This window comes from Quercus lobata, chromosome 2, assembly GCF_001633185.2.
Source record: "Quercus lobata isolate SW786 chromosome 2, ValleyOak3.0 Primary Assembly, whole genome shotgun sequence".
NCBI classification, from domain to species: domain Eukaryota; kingdom Viridiplantae; phylum Streptophyta; class Magnoliopsida; order Fagales; family Fagaceae; genus Quercus; species Quercus lobata.
The window spans coordinates 21,699,695-21,727,216 of NC_044905.1; the positions used below are offsets into that span (position 1 = coordinate 21,699,695).

The window sequence follows — 27,522 nt, forward strand, 5'->3', positions numbered from 1 at the left end:
TTAAAAATTTAAGACCAAATGGAAAAAATATTCCTCATACCCGGGTAACAAAAAGTCATTCTATAATTGCCACTTTTTATTGTCTGTTCCTTTAAAAACGAAAAATATCACATGCTAATATATTATTACAATGGGTTCTCTATAGTCCATTTGTTGAACTCTTTGACAACATGAAAATTCATTGTTCAACTCTTTGACAACATGATTAAGTCAAAGGTCTCTGCCCTTTCATCCCTTGGATAGATAGGGAGGGGGGGCATGTATATTTTGTTCAGCAGAAATCATTGGATCTGTCAACCTTCATTAAACAAAGCTCTATGCATTTCCTAGAACTGTTGCGAAACCGCCTTACAATGTAAAACCAAAGTTGTTCAAACAAAACAACCTACCTCAGATCTCAAACTTCCAACTCTCCCTGTGATAAAAAGCAGAACAGAGAGAGAGTCCCATGTCTGAAACAACAACAACAACAACAAAAAAAAAAAATCCACTTTTTAATTTCTTCAACCTCACCCAACATATGATAATGAGGTAAACAAAAAAAAATCACTGCTTCCTGTCTTATATACCATATTTTAGCTGAAATAGCTTCTCCTTGTTTATCCATTTCTTGTTCTTTTGTGATATATATTTCCTCTTCTTTTTTTCACATTATTTTATTGTGTTTTCTTTTCCTAACAACTTGTTTTCGTGTCATGGCTAAGTGAGCAGTAGTAGTTCCATGCCAGCCATAATTTAAGTGGGTGGGCCTCTTTCAATTTATGGCCATGTGCAGTGTACCAGTTTAGCTGGCCCTATCATCTCTCTCTCTCTCTCTCTCTTTTCTGTCCTATTGGTTCTTTCTTCAGTATCAAATATAGAAATTCTGATCTTTAATCATGTTTCCTGATGTGCTTTCTTAAATTTCCTATTTTGGGTTTTACAAGCTTTGTTGCCAAAGTCTAAGTTGGGATTCAAAAGGAACTGGGTTGATACGAGAGGACAGCTGAAGAGACTTTTTTGTAAGTGGGAACTGGGAACAAATAGGTTCTCTTTTTGTTTGTTATTATATCATGTCTCCATAACTTTTAGCCGAATTTTTGGACAATTCTGCAGTTTGGCAATTGACCCAATTGACATTTGTTCAAATTCTTAACCATTTCCTTAGCGAGTTTTAGTTTTTGGGTTTTGGTACTGTGTTCAAATGTAAACGCTTGAATGTCAATTTTTCTTTTTCCACATCCTCTTTACAATCTTCAATTCTATACTTCTTCCTAGACTTTTGGGTTTTCCCAAATTTGTGTGAGTCTTATGTTGTTGGATTAGCCATGGAAACTTGGAGCTTCTTTCTTTTCATGGGCTTCACATGGCTATCTGTTGTCCTTCTCTCTGAGACAAGTTTGGCTAGTATTCAAAGTTTTGGCAAAATTCAGCCTGGGTTTCAAGCGTCTCAGATGTTATTTATTGATAATAATGGATATTTTCTTTTATCCAACAACTCGAATTTTGCTTTTGGCTTCGTTACAACCCCAGATGTCACATTGTTCCTACTAGTAATCATCCATTTGCAGAGTTCAAGAACAGTCTGGTCCGCAAATAGAGATTCCCCAGTTGCAAATTCTGATCACTTTGTGTTTGATGCGAAGGGTAATGTGTACTTACAGAAAGGAAATGGTGTGGCTTGGACACCAGATACTAGAGGCAAAGGAGTTTCAGCTATTGAATTGCAGAACTCGGGAAATTTGGTTATGTATGGGAATAGAAGTGAAATAGTTTGGCAGAGTTTTAAAAATCCCACAGATACCCTATTGCCAAACCAAGATTTTGTTGAAGGAATGAAGCTCGTAAGCAATCCCAGCTCTAAGAACTTGACTTATATTCTTGAGATCAAGTCAAGCGACATGATACTTTCTGCAGGTTTTCCAACTCCGCAGCCTTATTGGTCTATGGGGAAGGACAGCAGAAAGACAATCAATCAAGTTGGTGGTGTGGTCACTAATGCATCTCTCATTGCAAATTCATGGAATATCTATGATCAAAACAAAGACTTACAGTGGCAGTTTATTTTCTCAACCGACACAAATGCCACTTGGATTGCAGTCCTAGGAAATGATGGCTTTATCTCATTCTACAATCTCGAAGATGGACAGTCAAGTAGTGCTTCACAAACAAAAATACCGAACGATCCATGCAGCACCCCGGAACCTTGTAGTGCATATGTCACATGTTTCAGTGAAAAAATGTGCCAATGCCCTTCAATTCTTAGCTCCCGAAATTGCAACACTGGGATTGTCTCTCCATGTGATCACTCAAACGGTCGTACAGAGCTTTTAAATGCTGGAAATGTGCTCAATTATTTTGCACTTGGGTTCCTTACACCCTCTTCTATTACTGATTTGAACAGTTGCAAAGCCTCCTGTGATGGTAACTGCTCTTGCCTCGCTTTATTCTTCCAAAACAGTACAGGAGCTTGTTTTCTACTTGACAGCATAGGTAGCTTCCAAAACTCTGGTAAAGGCTCTGGCTTCATTTCATATATTAAGGTCTTGAGTGATGGAGGCAGTGGCGTAAGTAATGGAGGAGGTGGAAGCAACCACAGAGGCTTTCCATTTGTTGTGATTATAGCTATTTCAACAGTACTTATCATCATTGGTCTACTTTATGTGGGATTTCGATACTACAGAGCAAAGAGACAATTGCCTGAATCTCCACAGGAGACTTCAGAAGAGGATAATTTTTTGGAGAACTTGTCTGGGATGCCGATTCGTTTCAATTACAAAGACCTTCAAAGTGCAACTAATAACTTCTCTGTGAAGCTTGGGCAAGGAGGTTTTGGCTCAGTTTACAAAGGGTCTCTCCCTGATGGAACTCAACTGGCTGTGAAGAAGTTAGAAGGCATTGGACAAGGAAAGAAAGAGTTTCGAGCAGAAGTTAGCATCATTGGCAGCATCCATCATGTTCACTTGGTCAGGCTTAAAGGCTTCTGTGCTGAAGGAAGTCATCGGCTTCTTGCTTATGAGTACATGGCAAATAGGTCTTTGGATAAATGGATATTCAAGAAAAACAATGATGATCAGTTCCTGTTGGATTGGGAGACCAGATTCAATATTGCATTGGGAACAGCAAAAGGACTAGCTTACCTCCATGAAGATTGCGATGCCAAGATTGTCCACTGTGATATAAAACCAGAAAATGTGCTTCTTGATGATAATTTCCTTGCCAAAGTCTCAGATTTTGGATTAGCTAAGCTAATGACTCGAGAGCAAAGCCATGTTTTCACAACACTAAGGGGCACAAGGGGGTACCTTGCACCAGAGTGGATCACAAACTATGCCATATCAGAGAAAAGTGATGTTTATAGCTATGGGATGGTATTGTTAGAGATCATTAGTGGAAGAAAAAATTTTGAGCCAGAGGAAACTTCAGAGAAATCCCATTTCCCATCCTATGCTTTTAAGATGTTAGAAGAAGGGAAACTGGGAGACATCATCGATTCAAGACTGAATATAAATGTAAATGATGAGAGAGTTTCTACTGCCATTAAGGTTGCGTTGTGGTGCATACAGGAAGATATGCATCTAAGGCCATCAATGACCAAGGTTTTCCAAATGCTTGAAGGACTCAGTGCTGTTCCTCACCCTCCCACTTCCTCTCCTCTGGGATTTCGGCTATATTCAAGTTTCTTTAGATCAGTCAGTGAGGAAGGCACTTCCTCAGGCCCATCAGACTACAACAGCGATGCTTATCTTTCTGCTGTGCGGCTTTCTGGCCCAAGATGACATTCAAAACAGTTGCTGAAGATAGGAGATAGTGTTCCTGGATGAGTTATGTATTATTTTCCTTAGTTTTAAGCTCTTGTAAATTTTTTTTTTTTGAATACTCAAATTTGTAATACTAGCCATAGCTTGAGCTTTCTTACATGTTCATGTGCTCCTGCTTGCTTTGTAAATAAATAGTCTTGATTATGATAATAGTTTTGCAAAATCATGAAAAAAAAAATCAAGAAATTTGATCCCATTTCATGATTTGAAATAAAAGAGGTGATGTAAAAGTTGCCAACCCCCTTCTTCCACAAAGTAAAAGGGCTGAAAGAAAATATTAGAAGGGAAGTGCATGTGTTATGGTTTGGGGTACCCTCTCTAATACTTAGCTAGATATATATATTAACATGATTCACAGTCCACCAGTTAATGCTTTAATGATCTATCTTAATTCTTACCATTTGAGCCTGCTATCCATATTTCATTGCGAGTTCTTGGATATCATTATGCTGAACAGGGAAGATTCCAATGTTTTTGATAAGGTACCAGTTAGGTTATATTGTACAATGGCAGATCACTTCATGATTTTGGTCCAAGCTAGAAAAAACCAAAAGAGCATAATACTCGAACCAATTACTTAACACCCCCGGAACCCTATTAAAAGTAAAAGGAACCAGTTCTAAGCTATACTTTTAGATTTAGATAGAAAATTGTAAATGAAGAGAAAAGAAGGATACACTACACCTCATGTTTTCATTATTTATGCATTGCTTATAAATGTCAATTCCTCTTTTTTTAAGAATGAGTAATTGGTGGGAGAGGAATGCTAGGACATTTGATGAAACTGATGTCTCAGTGCTTGAGTTGAAGTTACTTTGGATCAGAACAATTAGGGGTTTTGCTTCTTTGTTGGTTTCTTGGAATTTTTAGATCTCCTTTTTTCATTATCTTTTGTGTATCTCTTAAATACTAACTGCGTAAAAGTGCTATACCTTTTTTATTTTTTATATAACAAAACTGTTATTACTTATAAAGAAAGGAATTGCTTATGAATGATATTATATGTGCAAAAGTCTGGTAGTTTTAATCTCTATGGATTCCCAGATTAGCTGTCTTTTGCTATATAGAGATGCTTTTTGCAACTTTGGCAAGATGTTTGTAACAAGATTTTTTTGACTTTCACTACAACATAGATGAGTCAGCTCATAATGCACCTAATATATAATGCCTTCTACAACTTTGTCACATACTACTGAGTAACCTGCTTCACAGGGAAGTAATTTTCAATTTGCTTATTACCAGGCAAATAAAAATATTGTCAACATGAGCAGTTCATTGACTAATCACACTGGTACTAAGATTTTTCATACATTTATAAATTCAATAAGCATGTAAGTGGGATCAAAATGTTAATTTGGAGAATGGGCTCAAATTTATGAACAGGAGACTAGTATACACCTATTTTTCCAATGCAAATATCTAGAACAATCTGGTTTGGAACATGTGGAGGCCTTCAGTCAGATCTACTCACTATAACCAACAATCCAGACATTGCAAAGCTCTCTCTCTCTCTCTCTCTCTGTGAGGGAAACAGACATTGCAAAGTTGGTCAGAGGTTTTTGGAGTATTTTGGATATTCGTAGTTCATTTTAGTTATTTTTGTGGTTCCAAGGATATTTTGGTCATTTTAGACTAATTTGGCATGACCCAAGTCCTAAGAACTAAAAATGGGCTCGGACATGGGTTTTAAAATAAAAGAACAATAAACTTTTCTCCCTCGGCCGACGCATATACTCATCTCAAGAAAATGGAATCATGGGCCATGACCAAACTCTCCTCTTTGGGCTGACTCACTCAAAAAATCCTTGAATTGGGCCTAAAACCCATGAATCCGTTCCACGGCTACACCACTGTTCATTTCAGCCTTTATTTCTTTTCCCTCATTTCTCTTAACCTTTTCTTGGACCTGTGTGTTTCTCTCAGCCTCCATTGTTGTTGTTTCTGAAAGGTCAAAGGTGAGATTGCTCTCTGAAATCTCCATGATCACTAATCTCCCTCTTCTTCTTCCACAACTCTCGGCCTTGCACGCCATTTCCCTTGGTGACAGTTCCTGGTACCAGATTCTGCTGTGACAAGCCGTGGGTGTATCTTTTTGGGTCTCTGACTGCCTTAATGGGTTTTTTTTTTTTTTTTTTTTTTTTTTTTTATCAACTGTAGCAAGTTTTTTCCAGCCATTCTATACTGCTTCAGACATAAGAGAATTTCTAACCCTTTTTTTTTAATAATTTTTACTCTTTGGAATGGTTTTTTGTGAGAGTGTTGAGATATGAGTGAGCTCTAAACCAAAAAGGGCCTAAGAATCCTCAGCCCAATTGGCTCTTTTTTTTTGGGATCAGATCATTTTCTTTTCAAGTAACAAAAAAAAATAAAAAAAAAGGTAAAGATGTAAAATTATTCATGTGCAAGGATCTGTGTAAACTTGACTAATAATCACTTTGCGTGACTAAATAGACACCAACACCATGTGCGGGTGTGCTGTGATCACTTTAAACAGCTAATCACGGGCAGTGGGGCCACTAAACAAGATCCAATTTCTACTTCCTTTCTAGCCTTGTGACTATAATGTTCTTTAATTATTTATATAATTTTTGTCACATCTCACCAATATTCATAATTTACCACGTAATAATGAGTTGTGGACTTATATGAATACTGTTTTTTTCTCTATTATTTACCATTTATCATATAACGAATTGAAGCCCAAAAAAAAAAAAAAAAAAAAATACTCCAAATTTCCAACTCTTCCATGAAGAAGTGGATCACTGCTACTACTCAAACTATCTACGTATCTAATTCTAATCTAATACTATAAAGTATCTAACTTCAAATTTAAACAAGTTATAAAAGCTCAATCTCTCTCTCTCTCTCTCCAATTTGCACGCGCAAACTCTCTCTCTCTCTCTGGCGTCGCTAACTGTCACTGGCACTGAATAAGCGTGGGAGATTCAGAGTGAAGGAGAGAGAGACCCTTAACTACATAGCTGGTAGAACTCACTTCAAAATCATCATATCATCTCTTTGGAGCTATTGATTACTCTTTCTCACTCTGGTAAAGCATTTGATCTCTTTTTTCTTCTTTTTTGGGTTTTTACTGTGTATTCTTATAAGATCTATGCACTTGTGTTTTTTCCTTCTTCTGGGTATTTGAGAAGCTTGCGATTTCTTAAGAGTTTCTACTTTAGTTCTGCTGCTTGTTGTTTATGAGTTCTTTTTGTTATCTAGACACTCAAATATGTCAGATTTGGCTGTAAAGTTCCATTAGTTTACCAACTTGATAAAGCAATAGAAGAGATCTCTGTAGCTGTTTTAGATTGTATAATGGAGAAAATTCCAGTATGCCACTTCTTGATTTAATTAAATCCATATTTTTATTATAGCAATGAGAATTGGCCTGCCAATAAATCATAGTGAGTAAATAACTGATGTAAAGAGATATTGATCATGATGTGATTGTAAATTCACATTTCCCATCCGCAAAGTTCTTACTCTAAAGTTTGTATCTTTTGAATGCAAGCACTATTGTCTAAAAGAGTGAAACTATGTGCTGGAGTTGCATTTTTTCAATTGTCCCAATTGGTCATTATCTTTAGATTTAAATTGATCTATTTTTTACATGAAGCCTCTTGGATATATGTTTATGTAATAGTTAAACTAGTCAATACACTTATTCTGGTTATAGATAAATATTACATAGTTGGTACAGTTATAAATGTATTTTCCCCAAGATTAATATTACTTCTCAACCCTTGATGATATGTTTCAAGGTTTTGCTTTCTAATTTTGATGCACAATAATGTAGGTTTGAGGGAATTGTCTTAATCATATGATGGGCTCCAAGTATCACTTACCAGGCTACAGAACACGAGGCACGTTGACTATATTTGTCGTTATTGGTTTGTGCTGTTTCTTTTACCTTTTAGGAGCATGGCAGAAGAGTGGTTTCAGAAAAGGGGATGGCATACCATTGGAAATAACCAGGCAGACAGATTGCAACAACGTTACCATTCTAGATTTTGAGGCTCATCACAATGATCTTGAAATTATTGAACATGATGAACCCAGAGCCAAAGTGTTCAAGCCTTGTGACATCCAATATACTGATTATACTCCTTGCCAAGAACAAGACCGAGCAATGAAATTCCCAAGGGAAAATATGATATACAGGGAAAGACATTGCCCTCCAGAGGAGGAAAAATTGCACTGTCTTATCCCAGCACCCAAGGGATATGTGACTCCATTCCCTTGGCCTAAAAGCCGGGACTATGTCCACTATGCTAATGTTCCTTATAAACATCTGACTGTTGAGAAGGCAGTCCAGAATTGGGTGCAGTTTCAGGGAGATGTGTTCAAATTTCCAGGTGGGGGAACAATGTTTCCTCAAGGCGCGGACGCATATATTGACGAACTTGCATCTGTTATTCCAATTGCAGATGGCACTGTCAGAACAGCACTGGATACTGGTTGTGGAGTATGTTGATTGTTCAACTTACAATGATTTATTTATTTATTGTTTATGTGTCTACATATATGTACATAGTAATATTCATCAATAGTTTAGAACTCAAATTGTTCCCAATTCCCCCCTTCCCAATCTTCCTTCTCCCTCTAGCTTGCCTGGATGCATGTTGAGCCCTTGAACTGTCTGTTTTCTTTCCAGTTCGGAAGCCTTTAACACATAACCCAATTAGGCCTCTTCCTCTATGTGTTTCGTGGAAACTATAAAATAGAGATGCTCGTCGTGCATAATGTCTGTCTTGATGTCATTGTTAAAATGCCAATGCCTGTACTGAGGCCTGAAAGTCACAAGCAGTTGATGTATCTTCCTTGAAGGGCTTGATATATTGAGAATCAACATTAGCTTTATGCTCTTGAATACCCATCTTGTAGTTTCTATTCTGGACTACTTGGCATTTTTTTGGGGGTTTAAACTATCCATATGAATGTGATTTCTTTCTGACAAGATTCACATTATAATTATATAATATAATTTATTGCTCCAATTTATAGTATCAATATGATGGCGGTAGCTCATTTGTTATTTCTACAAGCTGCCTAATGTGCTTCACAGTTGGCTTTTCAATTCAGTAATGGTTGCTGGACTAATAATTTTGTCCATAACACAGGTTGCAAGCTGGGGTGCATACTTGCTGAAAAGAAATGTATTGGCTATGTCCTTTGCACCCAGGGACAATCATGAAGCCCAGGTTCAGTTTGCATTGGAGCGAGGTGTTCCTGCTATTATAGGTGTTCTTGGATCAATAAATCTTCCATACCCATCAAGAGCCTTTGATATGGCTCAGTGCTCTCGATGTCTAATACCATGGACTGCAAATGGTAAGTGCTAGGAATGTCCAATATCTTGGTTGACAATCATGTATTGATCGTTGTACTTTTTGTATTATGCAAAAAGTACTTAAACTTAGACCCGTTTGTTTCAGCATAAAATGTTTTGTGTGTTTTGGTGTGACTGAAAATGCTAGTCAATGGAAAATGTTTTCTGTAGTTAATGAAAAATCACACCAAAATGGTAGAAAATGGTTTAAAAAATGGACTCTCAATTTAGAACATAGGTGGTAGAATTTTTTTGTACCTGGTGGAAGTTAATTTCACATATGAACCTCTCTATACAGATGGAATGTACCTCATGGAAGTTGATCGAGTTCTCAGACCTGGTGGATACTGGATTTTGTCTGGCCCTCCAATCAATTGGAAGACCTATTACCAAACATGGAAGCGGTCTAAGGAGGATCTCAATGCTGAGCAAACAAAGATTGAAAAGCTGGCTGAACTTCTTTGCTGGGAAAAGAAGTATGAGAAGGGAGATATCGCAATCTGGAGAAAAAAAGTAAATGCCAAATCCTGCCAAAGAAACTCTGCCAATATATGTACATCAAAGGATGCTGATGATGTCTGGTGAGTCCCTGTGATGCTATGATGCTATGGTTGCTTTAATGTTATTTTCTGTTAGAGGTACAACATTTTTACTTGTATAACACATTTGGTACTACCATCAGTGTTCATTTATAATTTATGGTTGAAAAAATCTTTGCTCAATTATATTTTTACTAGGTTTCTGTGATATTGTTCACTGTTTGAGGTATGAGATAGTCACTTGTCTTTGATACTTCAGCCATCAGTCAGTCATTTTATGGTTTAAGGGAATTTGAATTTTTTCTTAATTGTGTTTGTTTTTGTTATAGTTATTCACTGATAGAGGTATGAAACAATTCTATCAATTGAAATCTTTGGTACTTATTCTTTTCAACAGTTGTCCTATTATACTTATTAATGCTTGAAGAAATACTATGGTCATGGATTACTTTAGTGCTGCCTTCAAGCTACATGTTTGCTAAGTTTCCACATAAATGAGCTAGCCAAAGTTAGAAGCATGTCTTTGTGCCCTAAAGTTTGTCCAATTTTCCAATTTGGTCCCTGGAGTTTCAAAAGTAACAATCAAATCCTTGAAAAATGTAAAATGGTCCAAATTTGGTCCTTACAATACTCAAAATGCTAATATGTTATCTGATTGGGCACATTTATAATTTTTTTTTAAAAAGGTTTAGGTGTCTTAAAAAAATAGATGTGAGCAGCACAAATGGATAAAAGTGCCACACTATTGGACCATCTGGTACTATGGTTGTATGTTTTCCTCGCTAGATTGGCTGGCTTGCTTTAAGTAGTCACTCCTTTTCCTCACTAGAGGAGTTCCTTGACTTATGTCATTTCAATGTTATTTGTAGCTTCCTTACTGCTTATGTACTTGGGAGTTACTTCATTTTCTTTTCAATAAAAGTCTTATTACTTATCAAAAACAAATCTGGCACTATGATGCCACATGGCTTGGGTTCTCAGATCTAGGCTATGCTGATAGTGTGGCATTTTAAAACTATTTAGGCTGAACGCATGTATTTTGTAAGACACCTAGACCATTTTTTGTTGTAAATGCGTCTAGACAGATGATACATCAGTGTTTTGTGTAATGTAAGGATTTGATTGCTATTTTTGAAAACCTAGGGACCAAATTGGAAAATTGGATGAATTTTAAGGACCAAATGTGGTATTTGCCTTACAAAAATTATAATGAAGCCATTGTGAAGTTGTGTCATTCAACACTCAGAATCCTAACTCCCTATGATCTGTTATCTATTTCTTTGTGAGTACTTGTTCTGTTTTTACTTTAACTAAGGCAACTGCATGCTAAGCAAGCTTCATTCTCTGTTATGTGGAGGCAGTGCATGTAAGTAGTGGTTGGGAGGAATGGAATTTCGTATGTATAACTTAATATGTTGGTTGATTTGTATCCATGACAATTAACTCCCTGATATATGGGATATTATGGTGTATTGCACTTTGTTGTCCTGTACTGGTTGAATCGATCCAATTTGAGCGAGTATGGATTAATACAAGCACAATTGTGCCTCGAAATTCCATTTAGTTGATAAATAAGGGTTGAATCTGCAACCATCTAATTTGATCAACTCCCTTCTTTTTGGTAAAACGTTATACAAAAATCTATGAATTTGCCTTACTCCAATTAAATGTTGGCATTGAATTTTACTGTTTTGCAAATCCAGTGGTAGACTTTTCAGATGTTTTTGTTTTTCTCAAATTTGTTAAAATTGTTGCTTTTGGTATTATCATCCTAATTCTTATTTTTGTGGTGTATATTAGGTACAAGAAAATGGGCACATGTGTAACTCCTTTCCCTGAGGTAAGTAGTGAAGATGAAGTAGCAGGAGGGGAGTTGAAGAAGTTTCCAGCTAGGCTTTTTGCAGTTCCTCCCCGAATAGCTAAGGGATTCATTGAAGGGGTTACAGCAGAATCTTACGAAGAGGACAATAAACTTTGGAAAAAACGTTTAAATGCCTACAAAAGGATCAATAGATTGATTGGCACTACAAGATATCGGAATGTGATGGATATGAATGCAGGCCTTGGAGGATTTGCAGCAGCACTTGAATCACCGAAATCTTGGGTGATGAATGTGGTGCCTACAATTTCCAAGAACACTTTAGGTGTTATCTATGAGAGAGGTCTAATTGGCATGTATCATGACTGGTATGTCCCTACAATTTTCTCTCTCTTTGTTGCCCCCTTAAAGTCTCTTACACTTTCCCTATATTTTTATATACCATAATTGCTGAGATTTGTTAGCATGAGAGTTTTAATTGCAATTTTGATAAAGATGAAAATCTGTTATTATATGACCAAATAATAGCTGCTTATGTTGAATTTGAATTTTTTTGGTGCATTCTCAGAGGGATTCATTTATAAGCTTCCCTTTTCTTATTTTTGTTGATAGCATAGCAACTTCTTTTGCAACTCATTAAGCATATGTGCAATATGGTCGCTAATTAATTTTTTCAAATTTTTTGGTAATGTCTATCACAATGCTGAGGGCAACATAAGAATGTCAAATAGTACAAGCTTTCATTCTTGTTACCAGTTCCATTTCTTTATCACAATGCCAAAGGCTATGTAATCTCAATAACTTTTTTATTCCCTATCTATATGATCAGGTGTGAAGGCTTCTCTACTTACCCAAGGACATATGATCTTATTCATGCTAGTGGTGTATTCAGCTTGTACCAGAACAGGTAAGCCTCTTCTTCTTCTTCTTCTTCTTCTTCCTGTATGCCAGAAGTCATATCAGGTTTTGGCGACTTTAAATTAATTGACCTGGAAGCCTTAAGATTGACGATTGTTTTTGTAGTCATAGGTTCTGAATTTCCAGGTATTTTCATAACATATCATATATATATATATCATTTTCATGCTAATGTGTCCTACTTTATTGGAACTCAGCAAAAAGCTACGATGCTAGAAATTGTAAACAACATAGGAGTGCCCGCTAACTTTTCTGTGAGGTTTTGAATCAATGATGAAAAATTCAAGTTAGACCCCCAAACAACTAGAAGCAGACGGATTGATTGATTCCAAACAGATTAGCACAAATAGACAACACAAACAAGTACTTCAACCACAGTTATCAATCACCAAATCAAAAGCAATAAAGATACTGAAAGCAATAAACAACACACAGATCTGGAAACAAAGTGGAAAACCAATGAAGAAACTCTTTAAAGGAAAAACTACTCCAGAGGATTCAACCCCTTATGCCAAAAAAAGAAACAATTACAATAGCCTACTTACAAAACCTTTGTAGCTAAATTCTCTATGTAACCTTAGTAAACACCCCACTTGCCTTCCCACCTAGTGGCCCTAGAACTCTGAAATTTTTCTACAGGAACTTTCTCCATGAATAACCTTGTCCACAAGGACCTGGAAATCCAATGCTCCAAAGAATTCTTTGGAGGTTTTCTATCAATGAATTCACTGACAAAGGGTTGGGATGAATAAAACTCACAGTGTTTTAAGCTCAGGGCTCTAGGAACTCTCAAAATGTATCTCTAAAAAAATATAGAGGAATTTAGGACTCTTTAAGCTCAAGGAGATTTGGTTCCTAGATTTGCTCGTGTATAACAGCCTTTCACTCTCTTTGTAGCAAGGGTTGGTTGACATAGAGAAAACTAGGTAAATAGGTGACAGCAATTCAATTTACTATTCACACAATTTTCGGTCAGTGCAGGTTTCACATTCTGTCAAATTTTCTGTCAAGTGAGGTCCCAAGAACTTTCTGTCTGACATTCACTCAAGCAAGAATGATTTCAATTGAGCGAGTATTCTAAAGCTTAAATTTTTCAATTTGCTTCTTGGCTCAACTTAGCATAACTCGAACATGAATGAATTACCCTTGTGACATTTTGTTTTGACATAGGAATTTAGTCAACAATCTAAAACCTAACAAATGATAACAATGGCTTTCCAGGCTTGATTTTTTCTTGAGAGCTGAAGTGGACATAGCACTATATGTGCAAAAAGTTCTGTAACTCCTTGATCTCCTATACTTAGTAAAAAAATAGGTTGCTGCAATTTATATGATCTTAATTTATTAACTAAATCCTGGTTATATGGGGTTTTCTTCTGATAGACAACCTCATTTGTAAGAAGTTTTTACTACCTTTAAGTTATGACAAAATATATGCAAATGCTTGAATAGGTGCCAACTGGAAGACATCCTTCTGGAGATGGATAGGATATTGAGGCCTGAAGGGGCTGTCATCTTGAGGGATGAAGTTGATGTCATGAACAAGGTTAAGAAAATTGCTGGAGGCATGAGATGGACTATCAGGCTGATGGATCATGAGGATGGTCCCCTTGTGCCTGAGAAGATATTGGTTGCAGTCAAACAATATTGGGTTGGCAGTAGCGGAAACAGCACATCCAGTAATAAATAAACCAGATCATTGTTTGCTTTGGAGTAGATGGAGTCAAGGAGTTGAGATCCTCATAGATGGCACGTGTAATTATTTTTATCCTCATTAGAATTCTTGTTTTTATTTTTAAAAATTTTTGATAAACTGTTAAAAGTTACAACCAACTAGTGGGGAGGGGGATTTGAACCCTGATTCTCCTTACAAATGAGACAGGTTGATATTATTGAGTTACAAGGCTCTTATTCCGATATCCTTATCTTGATTTTGGAGGTAATTGTAGAAAAAAGGTTCGCAGATAGTATTTCAAGAACATTATTGTGATGATGTTTAGCAAGACACTTATTTTCATCGTATGTTCTTCAAACAAAAACACAAAAAATCATAATATGAAATTTTGTTTTTATTGTCCTTATAATTTATTGTGTCTTTACTGCTCGAAACTTGCATCGGAGGCCCTTAAAAATATTGCAGGGGTTGGTTCTGCTTGGGCCCAATTAAGAGCCCTTTTACAATTGGAGTGACCTCAAAACTAATCTCGACAGGGAGGAAAATCGATAGTTACAATTAGGAAAAAGAGATTTGGATTTCAGTGTTTTTGTTGAGTCTGTTGAATTACAAGCTTTTTGGTGCAAATGGTACTAGTTTTGGGATCCAAATATTTGTTAAGAGATTTGCTACGTCTATAATATTTTCATTATACTTTCACAACAAATTCTACTTAGGTGGTAATTTCTAATTTGGATTTACTACTAAATTTATGTTTTTGTCCATCAATAACAGCCAATAGCAATCTGTTATTTAGGACTTGTTATGAAAATGTTGTGGGCATAACATTTCTCATTTGTTAATGAATCATTTTAGGGAAGTTTTGATATTATTATTATGAAAAATATAAAAAGCTATCAAAAAAATTAATTTTTTTTTCTCTTTCCATGAAAAGTTTTTAAAAATATTTTTTAAACTAATCCCTTGGAGGTATTCGTTAACTTTTCAGGTTTGTTTTGTTGCACATAGCTGTTTATATTGCTAACACTTTCCAAGAATAGTAAGCCACTAGTTAGCTGATTTAATGTGCCATCATTTTCAATGAAAATTACTTTGGCAGCCGGAAAATAAATATGCTAAACACGGTTGCACTGGTTATTCCAATGGGTGGTTTAAGTGCCTTATTTTGTTAATATTGGATGAGTCTTTTGTGAGGAGGCACCCTGATCCCCAATTTGGCTATTTTGCCAAATTCTTTTAGAGATAATTGTCTCATGCCTCTAAAAGTAATCTCAGGGGCTCTAGAAATTTTTTTATTTTTGTTTTTGATATTCGTTAAAAAACTTAAATTATATAAAATCTAATAAATAAAAAATAGAATTTGAATATATCGACATCACACACAAAAAAAAAAAAAAAAAAAAAAACTACTACTTAATGTTTTACAATTTCCTTCTACTAAAAAAATAAAAAACAAATAAAATGACTAATGAGAGATAAAATGAGCTATCAGAATGTTGAGATTAGAGTAATAAGGTGAGAGAGAATCTAAAATTATAATAGAGAAGGTATGAGAGATGAAATGAGCAATGAGAATGTTGAGATTAGAGTAATAAAGTGAGAGAGAATCTGAAATTATAATAAAGAAGGTACAAATGGAGAGAGAGAGAGAGAGAGAGAGAGATGATAACTATTCAGACTGCAAGCCGAGTTGCCGAGGAGAGCAAAGCTACTCCACTTGCAATTTATAAAACCGAGAGAGCAGAGCTGCTGACGTCGTCAAAGAAAGTTCATTGCCACACTATATCTCTTGATATTGTCTTTTAGGAAAAATGAAATTAGAGATTATTTTTATGGAATTAGTGAGTGAGTTAGGAATCTAAATGATTAGGAGTTTTTATTGTTGAATGGGCTTTTTGTTGTAAACTTTATTCATTTTGTTGTTGTTGGGCATAATCTAGTTGTTGTAGGGGCTATTTTTGCTGTTATTTAGGCTAATTTTTATTGATGTTATTTGGGTTTTTTTTAAGGGTTAAGAATTGTGTTTGGGGGGCCAAGATTTTTTTATGAGAAATGCTACGTTTACAATGTTTTCACGTTTACAATGTTTTCACAATAAATTTTAGGTAGCAAGTTAATATTAATGGATAAAAAAGTGATATTAGTGGTGGGTCCAATTTAAAAAACTAGTAACAACTTGCCACTTAAAATTTGTTATGAAAATATTGTAAACTTAACATTACTCTACTTTTGTTGAACCCAAAATCTTGGGATCCTTAAGCAAGGTTGTTCAAAACAATCCATTATTTTCAATCCAATCTCTCACATGGCCACACATCAAAAAATTCATTATTCTCAACACCAAAATCAAAATTGGAAATTAGATTTCAAATTTTCTTCACCATACTGACCTTAACCTAGGCATAGTGAAACTCCTTTTTCAAAAAAAAAAAAAAAATTTCATCTCTTGTTATATTTATTCTTTTAGCCATGATATTTGGTTTCTCTAAATGAAATCCATATTAGTTTGGTTAGAATTAATTTATTGAATTACGTGCTAAATTGATATAAAAAAATAATGTGTCAACTTTTAATGGTAATATTTGTTATAATTGTTTTTGCATAAAGAAATTTAAAATAAATAAATAAAATCCTACTTTTTTTAGAATCAATAAAATCCTACTGTAAATCAAGTTCTTAGTCATATAATTAATTAAAAATTAGATTTTAGCAACACCTAAATACAAAAATTTTAGTAGTGTTAAGAAATATTAGCCACCAATAATTGTACTTTTAAACTTAATTAATAATTTTGTATCTCAAAAAGCTAAAAATATTACATATTAGAATTAAAATCCAAAATTGCTAATTAAATAATATAAGGAATTCTCTCATTTATTATCGCCTTTAAGCTTGCAATATTTACCATAACTTACTAATGTGGTCTCAACTATAGTGGTAGATAGAAAATTATTAAGTATTTTTAGAGCAAATAGTGATGTGATGCTCTTTTTATCTCACATTCATAATAGATTTCATAATAAATTTAATTAATAGAGTCTACTATAAATATAAAAGAATTGAGCACCACATCACCACCTAATAATTATAAGAAATATTACAAAAAAATCTTAAGTTATAAGTTGTTACTGAATGTTATAAGTTGACAAAAAAATAATTTTAGTATTAGGTTCAAATTAAAACTAATAATAATTAATTATCTATAAATTATTATGAAAATATTACAAAGGCATTGCTCCTCAATATTTATTAGCGGCGGAAAATCACTTTCTTAACAAGGACGAGCTGCTTTCTATTTTTCCACTCACTAAGCAACTTCAACTTTCCCATTTAATGAAATGACCCACCACCTTTGAAACAAGAGCAGAGACTGTGAACCGTCCATTACAGATAATGAGTATGAGTTCATCGATTCTCTTCAACTGTAAACCCGGCCCTCTCCTCTGCTCCTGCTCCTCCACTTCTTCATTCATATTCAAATTCAAATTTCCCGCCAGGTCACAATGTTCACCCCTCCCAACGGTCGAATTCCACGCCACTACGCCCAGGACTTCCACTCACAATCACATAAGCATTGAGAATGAGTCTGTCTCAGGTGCAGGTGCAAGTACAAGTAGAAGGAGAGCACTTGTATTTGTAGCAGCCACAACAACGCCATTGCTTCTTCTTTTCAATCATGAGGCCTCTGCAGTTAAGGCTGCTGGGTTAGTTAGTTACTGCCAACACTTCTTCTTACCTTCAATTCATACCTGAATTCTTTTCCATTTTTACTTCTTTTTTTTTTTATGTTTTTTTCGATGTAATTGATGATTCTGAACAGATATTAGATACTACTTGCTTGGCTTAGGTAAAGTCATTCTGGGTCACAACGGTTGCCACAACTCGTTAAAGTGGTGGGTCTATGTGAAAGTGGTTGAACATCTCAGTAAATTGTGGCAAAAGTTGTCCTAAAAGAACTATAAAAAAAAAATAAAAATAAAAATAAAAAACCACATCAGCAGTAGTCTCTAATGATATTTTGCATATAATTTAGAAAAGGAAATTTCTATTGCACACACTCAACTTTTTGAACTATTGGAAATCATGACTTCAAGTCATGATTTATTTGCAAAATTGGTGAGTGTGTGTACTATGTTTGTAAGTGAGAGTGTAAAATAAACATTGCTCGTTTATAAAACTGTAGTGTATAATATGAATTCAATTTGATAGGTTTTATTTTTAAATTAGGTGTTATTAGGTACCATAAACTTTTGGAACAGTGGAGAATATAGTTAAACTACATACCCAGATGTTATATAATTGTGTGCTTATGTATCCTCTGACTAGATACTGTTCTCATTTCTGTTTTACTTTATACTTCTCTATGAACATTGAAGGCTGGCTACAACTACAAGTGAGAACTACGTGCTCATAAAGGAAGAGGTGAGGAAGGTATTGTCAAAGGCAAAGGCGGCTGGTGTGCTTCGTTTGGTTTTTCACGATGCAGGAACTTTTGATATGGATGAAAATTCAGGTATGGTCCGGATGAAATGTTATTGGGATGCTTTATAGAGTGATAATATTGTGGATGATGCTTACTAGTAGGATACATTATGCTATATTCTGTCTTTTATCTAAGTCAATTGATTTACCTATTTGATGTGTTTTCTTACAATAGATTATCGGTCTGGTTTGTAATTCGTTGCCAGATTTATGCTTACTATTGATAGCTAGATTAATCATTTTTGAACCACTCTTGTACTATAACTGATGTAAGACAGCAGACTAGAGAACATTCTTTGGTTAAACTGGTGTAAGTTTTGGAAAAGTATTAAAGTTTTAATGTTCTAAAGATGGGAAAGATAATTTGAGGCTTTATAGTTCACAAAATGTCTCCAGATATTAGGTGACATCCATAGTAGAGACTTATATTCTGCATTCATCCCTTTCACCTTGATAGTTCATTTTCATAACAGGAACAAGATGCAAATGCTAGTGATAGTTTAATTTTTATTGGATCGGCAACATAGAGGTTCCAGACATTAGTAAAGTTGAGTAACTAGGGTAAAGCTATGAGTAGTTCAGTTAAATTCTGCTTTATTGCCAACTGATTCCAACATAAAAGACAATCATACATTTCATTCTGAAATTTTTTAAGCCTGTTTTTCCACCAAATTACAACTCTTATTTTTTTTACTCTTCTCTTCTTTTACTATGCATCATTATTATTACTGCAGGTGGTATGAATGGTTCCATCATTTATGAACTTGATAGACCAGAAAATGCAGGTCTTAAAAAACCTATGAAGGCATGCTCTCCTACACAACTTTTTACTTATAGGCAGACATATATTGTAGACTTGTATGTATCTATGCAACTCCTTGTTATGATTTTCAATAGAAAGTTTATTGTTCTGTATTTCTTGAATGTGAACATGAAAATGATTAACTTTCATACAGTCTCTGACCAGCTGACACCCAGTGTACTTGCATTGTTTTTTAGATTTTAGAGAAAGCAAAGACTGAAGTGGATGCAGTAAAACCAGGTTTTTATTTCTGAAAATGCCACTATTCAAGGGTTTGAATTTAATGGGAATATTTTGGTGCCTGCCATCATGTTTTGAAATTTTTTTTCCATTATTAGTATCATGGGCAGACATGATTGCTGTGGCGGGAGCTGAAGCAGTTTCATTGTGTGGAGGTCCAACAATTCCAGTTCCCTTAGGCAGACTAGATTCAATGTAAGAGGCTAGCTTATTATCCTAATTTATGACATGGCAGAAAACTGAATGTCGGGTCACTTGGTGTCCTAAGATCCTTCCAAAATATTAAACTCAAGCTGTCTTTTTTAATGAGTGTTTGAGTTGTTTGCCACTTAATGTTTACTTTTTAGTTTGGAGAACCTCAAATCCTTCTTTTGTGCAGCATTAATTCGAAAATACCTAATTAAAGGCTCACTGCCTATGATTTTGATAATTACTTTTTTCTTAATAGGGAGCCTGATCCAGAAGGGAAACTTCCTCAAGAATCTCTGGATGCTCCTGGTTTGAAGCAAAGCTTTCAAAGAAAAGGCTTATCGTGAGTTTATAGTTTGCAAAAATCCTTTTTTATTCACATGTTCCTATTAACAATTTACATATTTGTCATCATCTTCAGCGCAGTTGCTGTAAATAATTAGTGACGTGGTGCTTTAGAAAGATGGATAACCTCTTCTTGGTTTGTAAAATAATTTTTTCTAGAACTAAATTTAGACGTATTAAGTATAATTCCATTTTTTTTCCTTCTTTATTAATTTCCTGGGGCACAAAAGGTGAACTTGTCAGCTGGACAGCTATTGCACTGAATTTAAAGGGGGATTTGGATTTTGGGTAATTTATTGTACAATTTTAAAATTTTACTGTGCTTATTAGCCTTTTTAATAACTTTTTAAATTCTCCTTTGTTATCAACTTTAACTTAACATGCTTGGTTGTGCATTACTAAGTAGTTACATTTACGTTAGACAGATCCTTCAGTTTATTTAATGCTTGGCTTGGTAGCTTAGAAATGGTAGATAAAGAAAATAAGTTTGAATTTTGAATCCAGGACTTCTCACTATATAAAATCAGCCTCCATTCAATTGTCATTACAATACTCTTTTTCCTAATTGATGTAACTTTTCCTTTTTGGGAACTCAAAAGCAACATAAAACCTTAGATTGCAAACAGTCATTTCATTTTCCTTCGTTTTGATATTTGTTTTCATTGGTTTTCTTTCCTGGCAATAACTGTTCTACAATGGCTGTACCAGGTCATATCTCATGAAATAAGAGCATGATGAGCCAGATTTCAATTTTTCTTTAACACTTCAAAAGAACTAGGGAAAATGCTAGCATCAGCCATCAAACTGTTAACATGATGGTTATGTGTGCATTATAACCCACCCACCATGCATTACACAACAAGCCTACCTGTCAATGTCACGCAAATGATGACATCCTTTATCATTGGGCAACACACATGCAAGACTTCTTAAAAAAAACATACCATTACCTATGCACTACAAAATGAATGAAGTATCAATTCCGGCCAAGCACCAAGACTTTGACGAATTCTTGTATGACACTTGTAAATTCTGTCCCTTACCTGCAAAGTACTCAGTTTATTAGAAGTGTAGATAAAAGCATATTTACAATAATTGGATAGAGCTAAAGTGTACTTCCTACCTGTGAATTAATAGAAAGTTTTGGGGTCCATGTGTTTTGAATTTAAATTGCTTATTATGGAACCCATATTGACATTTATACATGCTGCAATGCCAAATCTACTTACTTTTAGATGTGTGGATTTGACAAATTTAAAGCTTAAATACCTGTTTAAGCCTGTCCCCAAGTGATAAAGCTATGAATTGCTGATAAATATTTTAATAGTTAAAATTTTAGGTGTTAACTAGTCTAAATTTTTATATTATTTACTTGAGCTATACAACTGAAACCTTAGTAGGTCATAGCTAATAGGTATGCATCTTTGGCATATTTTACTGTGTAAGTAACTTCACAAAGGCCTTACTTGAAGCAAGACTCTCTTAATTTTTTGTGCAGAACACAAGATCTTGTTGTTCTGTCTGGAGCTCATACCCTTGGAAGTAAAGGTTTTGGAAATCCAACTGTTTTTGACAATTCATACTTTAAAATTCTTCTGCAGAAGCCATGGACGTCTTCAGGTAGTTAACTGATCATAAAAATCATTTTAGTCCAGCAATCTTCTGAGTTGTTTATTGATGATTGCCTTTATCTTTGGCCCGAGATGTTTATCTATTAATACTTTCTTTTGTCTTCTTTAAACTCTGCCATATGCGGCATTATTGGCCTTAAATTGCTTGCTCAAGTCTAGCCTATATAAATGTAAGATTACTGCATGATATATTTGGTATGATTGAAAGGGAGGAGTGAGATGGGGTTAACATTTTTATTTTCGGTTTTGTCTTTAACAACTATTATCAACAAATTTAATTTAAGCAACTTACACTTTTTATTTTAATTATCAGAAAAATCTTTTCTCCTTATTCATTTACTTATTCTGTTCTTTGCATGCAGGTGGTATGGCAAGCATGGTTGGGCTTCCTTCAGATCGTGCACTTACTGATGATAACGAATGCTTAAGGTTCTTTGTCTTTCATAGATCTCTTGAGCTTCCCTTATGATCTGTATTGTTTCACTAATTTGCTGAGCACTCAATAGCTATAGTAGGGTATGTGCTTGTTTTATAAAAAAAAGTTTAGGAAAATGAATCTGATTGGGTGGAAAGATATATGAAATTTGGAAACATACTTGCTAGTGGGTGTGGTGCAAAATGATCCTAAACAATGCAATACATGAACTGTAGAAGCAACACAAATGTCCTTGATAATTGACATTTTATTTGAACATGTTTGAGAATATTGGGTTTTATCACACTTTATATTCAGATTTTAGGAAAAAAATCGATTGAATTTCACAGAGTGATGTCCAAACTGCAGACAAAACCTGTCATTTTCCAAATTCCTGAATTTAACACATGCATCTAGTTTTCTCTCACACTGTTTCTGACCCAGTCAACTTCATCTTGAATTTTTATCAACTTGTTCACAGATTTTGCCTAACTAATCCAAATTGCTCACCTTGTGTTTTAAAATCCGAGGTTTTCTAAAGTTTGGACCTGATGTAGGTGACTTGATCATACTTGAATATGCACTTATTGTGGTTCATGGCAGTGGCTTCCAAATGGTGTCCTGGAACCAATAAAGCCATGGAAAAATAATTAGAACTCTCTCCCTCTCTCTCTTTAGGAATTTAGCTGAAAATTCACTGGCATATGAGCTTTCAATTTAGAAAAATGATAACTTAATTTTGGTGCAATATTTGTCTGTTTTCTTTTTGCTTAACTGAAGGGAAGCTCACTCCTTCTATTGCACAGATGGATCACAAAGTATGCTGAAAATCAGAGCATGTTCTTTGAAGATTTTAAGAATGCTTATACCAAACTAGTAAGTTCTGGTGCAAAGTGGAAAAGCGTGTGATATTAATCAGGAATTTTTTTTTTCTCTTTTAAAAAGATTGCAGATGTATTTACAGAAATTATATACAGGGAATGGGTGCATCAATGTGGTTAGATGTTGTGTGTGATGCTGTAATTTTTGTTAGAATAATTTTCAAGAAGTGTGAATAAATTACAAATGAAGCTTGCCAATTTAATTCATATTGGATCGTGGGTTTTTCTTTTCTTTCTTCTTCTTCTTCCTTTTTAAGTAGTACTTATAAAATTTCAATAATGGTTCAGTTGGAAAAAGAACTTAAATGGAATGATTTAGACTTCAAATTTTAGTTTATATAACTGGAATATAGTACAAAATAGCAATTTTGTTTCTATTGATGAAATTTATGGATGAATTTTATGGAAGAAGTCATTTCATATCCCATAATATCACAAATGTTTTTGTTTGAGAAAAATCTCATAAAAAATATACCGTTATATGATGACTGTAGTATATTATGAATGTTGAGTCTTGTAGTGTAGACTAATTCCATGATAAATTTGATTGGAAACAATATGATGACTGTAGTATATTATGAATGTTAAGTCCTATAGTGTTGGCTAATTCAAAGACAAATTTAATTTAACTTTGGGTTTTAAAATTTCATTGTTTTTATGTAATATTGTGGGCTTTTACTTGTATTGGGCTTGTGAAGTTTCAGAACGCAAAAATGGAAAATAGTTGTAGCATGTTTCATTCCTACAAATTGCAAGGCAAAAGGCAAAGAAGATACAAACTTCAAGTTTGAAATTCTATTGGACAGTGAGTTCACCTCTAAGTACGAACTTCACTGAACTTGATAGAATTCTATTACGAAATTCTCTGTTGTTCTAACCCTTTAGCCTACCTATTTAAGGCTTTTAAGCCCCATTTCTCATGTGCTAGACAGAATTGGGAGTTATTGGAATAGATAGCGACAATCATTTGCTCGAAAAAATGTTTAAAGTATTTCAAATATTACTTTAAGTAACTTACAATTTTTTTAAGGGTTGTGTCAACGGATAGCAACTTTTGACCTTTTTTTTGGTACAATTTTGTCTTTTTTTGCAGCTTTATATCATATTTTTCAATGTGGGGTCAACTTTGTAAAGAAAAAAAAATAGGGATAATTATAGTAAACCTACCTGTGGTATGATCCGTTTTCACTTTACCTAGCTGTGATTTAAAACTTTACACTTTGCCCACTTTGCCCACCGTGGGTAACGGATGAGTAACGGATTGAAGTTCAGGTGGGCAAAGTGTAAAGTTTTAAACCACGAGTAGGCAAAGTGAAAACGGACCAAACCACATGTGAGTTTACTATAATTATCCCAAAAAAATATTAAAATAACCAAAATGACTAGTTTTATGTCCTTTTCATTTATTCATTTAATTTTTTTATTAAATGGGACTCACTTTTATACAACCTTAACAAGCACCTATGTACTGCTTGTTAACATTTGCATTTTTTTTAAAATAAAAAATTTACAAATTGATATGACAAGAATATAATTATGAGTATTTAAACAATATAATAAATTAATATTTGAATTGCATTTTTGTAAGGGGAAATTGCAATTTACCCACCTGTGGTTTGGCCCATTTTAACAATGTCCACCCATGGTTTAAAAGTTGTCACTTAACTCACCTGATGTAGGCTTCGTTAGACCCTCGTTACCCACCTCTGCCCTTTCTGTTAGAAAATCTCATTTACTATATAAGCCAAAATTAGAACACAATTAGAACCCTAAAAAAGAACCCTCTGCCCTTTCCCTCTCTCTACCTTCAAACCCTCAAAAATCCCCAAACCATAATCCCTTTCTCTCTTTACTTTGATTGCCAAAGCTTAATCCCCGAACACTTGCAAGCAAGGAGGAGGTGTGCTGAAGCTGAAGCTTGGGTTTTCCTCTATATCAAGTATGAAATGAGTTTCTAGGGTTTACCATTGTTGTGTTTATTCTTTTTCAATGTGTAACGATTGATGAAGGTGATTCGGATTAAAGTTTTTCTGTCATAAAATTAGTAGTTTACCATTGTTGGGTTTTGTTCTTTTATAGTTGACATTGATAACTGTGGTCCCTAGGAATATTTTGGTTAGATGCATCTTTAGGTTGTCTGTGGTCCCATGGAGACAAATCGTTTAGTTCATTGTGTTTCTTGTCTCTGACCCCACGTTACTTGGTGTTTGTTGTGCAACTGAAATTATTTTGCTTTTGTCATTGTTGCTCTCTATGCGTGTGTTGGTTATGTATTTAATTACTATTGTTTGTGCATATGTTTTAACTCCTGCAGATGGCTGCTGAAATTTGTTTTGATTTTACCATTCACCATAGTGGGAATTTTGAGTGGAACTCTGGTTTAGAGTATGTAGGTGGTGAGGTATCTACAATGGCTAATGTTGATCCAGATCTACTAAGTCATTTTGAGATACAAGACATTTGTGCTGAGGTTGGGGGACCCATTAACAGTAGGATTTATTATTTAATACCTGGTGGTGACTTAGAGCAAGGGTTAAGGTTAATTAATTCAGATGATGTTGTGACCTACATGTGTGAACTACGTGCTGAATGGCCAACAAATGAAGTCACACTTTATGTAGAACCTGAAGTTGAACCAATTGCTATTGAAGAAACTATAGTTGAACCAGATCAACTAGTTGCAGTAGACCAATCATGGGAAATGAATGATGAAGATGATGATACTGATAATGATACTGATTGTGAGGAGGTGACCAATACTATTAGATCATCTGTGGTTGACCAAAATGATGTTAGTGCAGAACTTGTTGAGGGTTTAAGGGATGGCAGTCGTGGTGGAGCTGTGCATGTGGATGACCATGCTACCCATGGACAAACTGTTGGTAGTGATCAAGTTGTTCATGTGAATGAACCTGATTGGCTAGATGAAGGGTATGAAGGACTAGATTATCCTGATGACATATTTGGTGCTCAGGTGCCCAATATAAGAGAGCATGAAAAAGATACTGAAAATGTAAACGATGGAGATGGTGTGAGAGAGCCAGTTACAGATAATGGGGAGAGACCAGAAGCTGTTGCCAGTGATCAAGCTGCTGTAAGTGATCAAGCTGGTAATAATAATGATTGGGCTGAAAAAGTTCTTGATGATGATGACACTAGGAGCATAAATAGTTCAGAGGATGAGGATGAAAGGGTGAGATATCCATAGTTTAATGAGAAGACTGGCATGAGTAACCCAGAGTTATGCAAGGGTATGAAGTTCCCAAATGGGAAGGTGTTTAGGGCTGCTCTGAGGGAATATGTAGTGAGGAAGCCTGTGGACATTAAGTTCAAGCTTAATGAGAAGACCAAAGTTTCTATCCACTGCAAGTATGAATGTGGTTGGAGGGTATATGCATCACAAATTGCAGGGGAGTTAACCTTCCAGATAAAGACCATGGTTCCAACTTGTACATGTAGGAGGACATTCAAGCATAGGCAGGTCACTTCTACATATGTGGCTAGGAAATACTTGGATGATTTCAACAAAAACCATTATTGGGCAATTTCTGGTGTGAAGCATCGAGTTATGCAAGATGTATATGTGGACTTGAGCATAAATCGAGTGTACAGAACTAAGAGGAAAGCTAGAGAGTTCATACTAGGTGATGAGAGGTTGCAGTATGGGAAGCTTAGGGACTATACAGAGATGATAAGAGTAACTAATGTGGGGAGTAAGGTGATTTTGCAAACTGAGATTACTGAGCCTAACACACAACCTAAGTTCAAGAGGATGTATGTGAGATACAATGCACAGAAAGTTGGATTCTTGGAGGGGTGCAGGCCACCTGTAGGATTAGATGGTTACCACTTGAAGGGCAAGTTTGGTGGACATATATTATCAGCAACTGTAAGGGATGGGAATGACAATATTTTCCCTATTGCACTAGGTGTAGTTGAGCAAGAAAACAATGATTCTTGGGTGTGGTTTTTACAGACATTTGCAGATGATATTGGGAGGCCAGATGAGCTAAATCTGGTGTTCATTTCAGATAGGCAGAAGGTAATACAACAATTCACTTGTTTTTTGATACTGCTGTTTGTTCTTAATCATTACATTTATGCTTTTTGAAAGTTTTGTTTTTTTTCTTAGGCAAATGGTGTTCATTTTTGTTCTTTGGATGTTTTTTTATTGTATTTATGATAACCAGGGATTGATACCTGCCATGGAGATGTTGTTTCCAACAATTGAACATAGATTTTGTGTGAAGTATATTTACAACAACTTTAAGTTAAACTTCAAGGGTTTAGAATTAAAGGCTACATTATGGAAGTGTGCTACAGTAACAACAGTTAGGGAGTTTGAGAAGAGAATGCAAGATATGAAGGAATTGGACAAAGAAGCATAGGAGTATCTAGCAGACATCCAACCAACCCAATGGACCAAGTCACATTTCACTCCAAAGGCCATCTCT

General features: G+C 34.9%; 4 protein-coding genes across 5 annotated transcripts; all 4 read left to right on the plus strand.

Annotated features, from left to right (window-relative positions):
- The first annotated feature begins 268 nt into the window (after nucleotides 1–268).
- On the plus strand, nucleotides 269–3,903 carry LOC115974946 (G-type lectin S-receptor-like serine/threonine-protein kinase SD2-5). Its single transcript, XM_031095531.1, has one exon. It carries the CDS (start codon nucleotides 1,308–1,310, stop codon nucleotides 3,756–3,758), a length of 2,451 nt encoding a protein of 816 aa, XP_030951391.1. The 5' UTR covers nucleotides 269–1,307; the 3' UTR covers nucleotides 3,759–3,903.
- Nucleotides 3,904–6,518: 2,615 nt separating this feature from the next.
- Nucleotides 6,519–14,375, plus strand: LOC115974947 (probable methyltransferase PMT14). Of its 2 annotated transcripts, none has more exons than XM_031095533.1 (7): nucleotides 6,519–6,849; nucleotides 7,600–8,268; nucleotides 8,924–9,134; nucleotides 9,431–9,713; nucleotides 11,472–11,858; nucleotides 12,320–12,397; nucleotides 13,861–14,375. In XM_031095533.1, the coding sequence occupies exons 2-7, from the start codon at nucleotides 7,624–7,626 to the stop codon at nucleotides 14,096–14,098; spliced, it is 1,842 nt and encodes a 613-aa protein (XP_030951393.1). In that variant the 5' UTR covers nucleotides 6,519–6,849; nucleotides 7,600–7,623; the 3' UTR covers nucleotides 14,099–14,375. The 2 variants fall into 2 exon arrangements, with proteins under 2 accessions (XP_030951393.1, XP_030951392.1); XM_031095532.1 differs by having other exon boundaries at nucleotides 6,519–6,784.
- A 3,039-nt stretch (nucleotides 14,376–17,414) lies between these two features.
- LOC115974948 (putative L-ascorbate peroxidase 6) lies at nucleotides 17,415–23,275 on the plus strand. Its single transcript, XM_031095534.1, has 9 exons — nucleotides 17,415–17,787; nucleotides 18,460–18,596; nucleotides 19,300–19,370; nucleotides 19,565–19,607; nucleotides 19,706–19,802; nucleotides 20,056–20,139; nucleotides 21,640–21,761; nucleotides 22,135–22,201; nucleotides 22,994–23,275. The coding sequence occupies exons 1-9, from the start codon at nucleotides 17,477–17,479 to the stop codon at nucleotides 23,094–23,096; spliced, it is 1,035 nt and encodes a 344-aa protein (XP_030951394.1). The 5' UTR covers nucleotides 17,415–17,476; the 3' UTR covers nucleotides 23,097–23,275.
- A 3,019-nt stretch (nucleotides 23,276–26,294) lies between these two features.
- Nucleotides 26,295–27,456, plus strand: LOC115961111. The gene is made up of 2 exons (XM_031080150.1): nucleotides 26,295–27,110; nucleotides 27,259–27,456. The coding sequence occupies exons 1-2, from the start codon at nucleotides 26,295–26,297 to the stop codon at nucleotides 27,454–27,456; spliced, it is 1,014 nt and encodes a 337-aa protein (XP_030936010.1).
- Nucleotides 27,457–27,522: the final 66 nt, after the last annotated feature.

Bases quoted from the DNA above. Each gene is read 5' to 3' on its own strand.
- LOC115974946 (XM_031095531.1), top strand. From the start codon at position 1,308: ATGGAAACTTGGAGCTTCTTTCTTTTCATGGGCTTCACATGGCTATCT.
- LOC115974948 (XM_031095534.1), top strand. From the start codon at position 17,477: ATGAGTATGAGTTCATCGATTCTCTTCAACTGTAAACCCGGCCCTCTC. The intron at 17,788-18,459 runs GTTAGTTAGTTA...TGAACATTGAAG, and splicing joins TCTGCAGTTAAGGCTGCTGG to GCTGGCTACAACTACAAGTG. The intron at 22,202-22,993 runs GTTCTTTGTCTT...TCTATTGCACAG, and splicing joins GATGATAACGAATGCTTAAG to ATGGATCACAAAGTATGCTG.
- LOC115974947 (XM_031095533.1), top strand. From the start codon at position 7,624: ATGATGGGCTCCAAGTATCACTTACCAGGCTACAGAACACGAGGCACG. The intron at 9,135-9,430 runs GTAAGTGCTAGG...CTCTCTATACAG, and splicing joins AATACCATGGACTGCAAATG to ATGGAATGTACCTCATGGAA. The intron at 9,714-11,471 runs GTGAGTCCCTGT...GGTGTATATTAG, and splicing joins AAGGATGCTGATGATGTCTG to GTACAAGAAAATGGGCACAT.
- LOC115961111 (XM_031080150.1), top strand. From the start codon at position 26,295: ATGAGTAACCCAGAGTTATGCAAGGGTATGAAGTTCCCAAATGGGAAG. The intron at 27,111-27,258 runs GTAATACAACAA...TATGATAACCAG, and splicing joins TCATTTCAGATAGGCAGAAG to GGATTGATACCTGCCATGGA.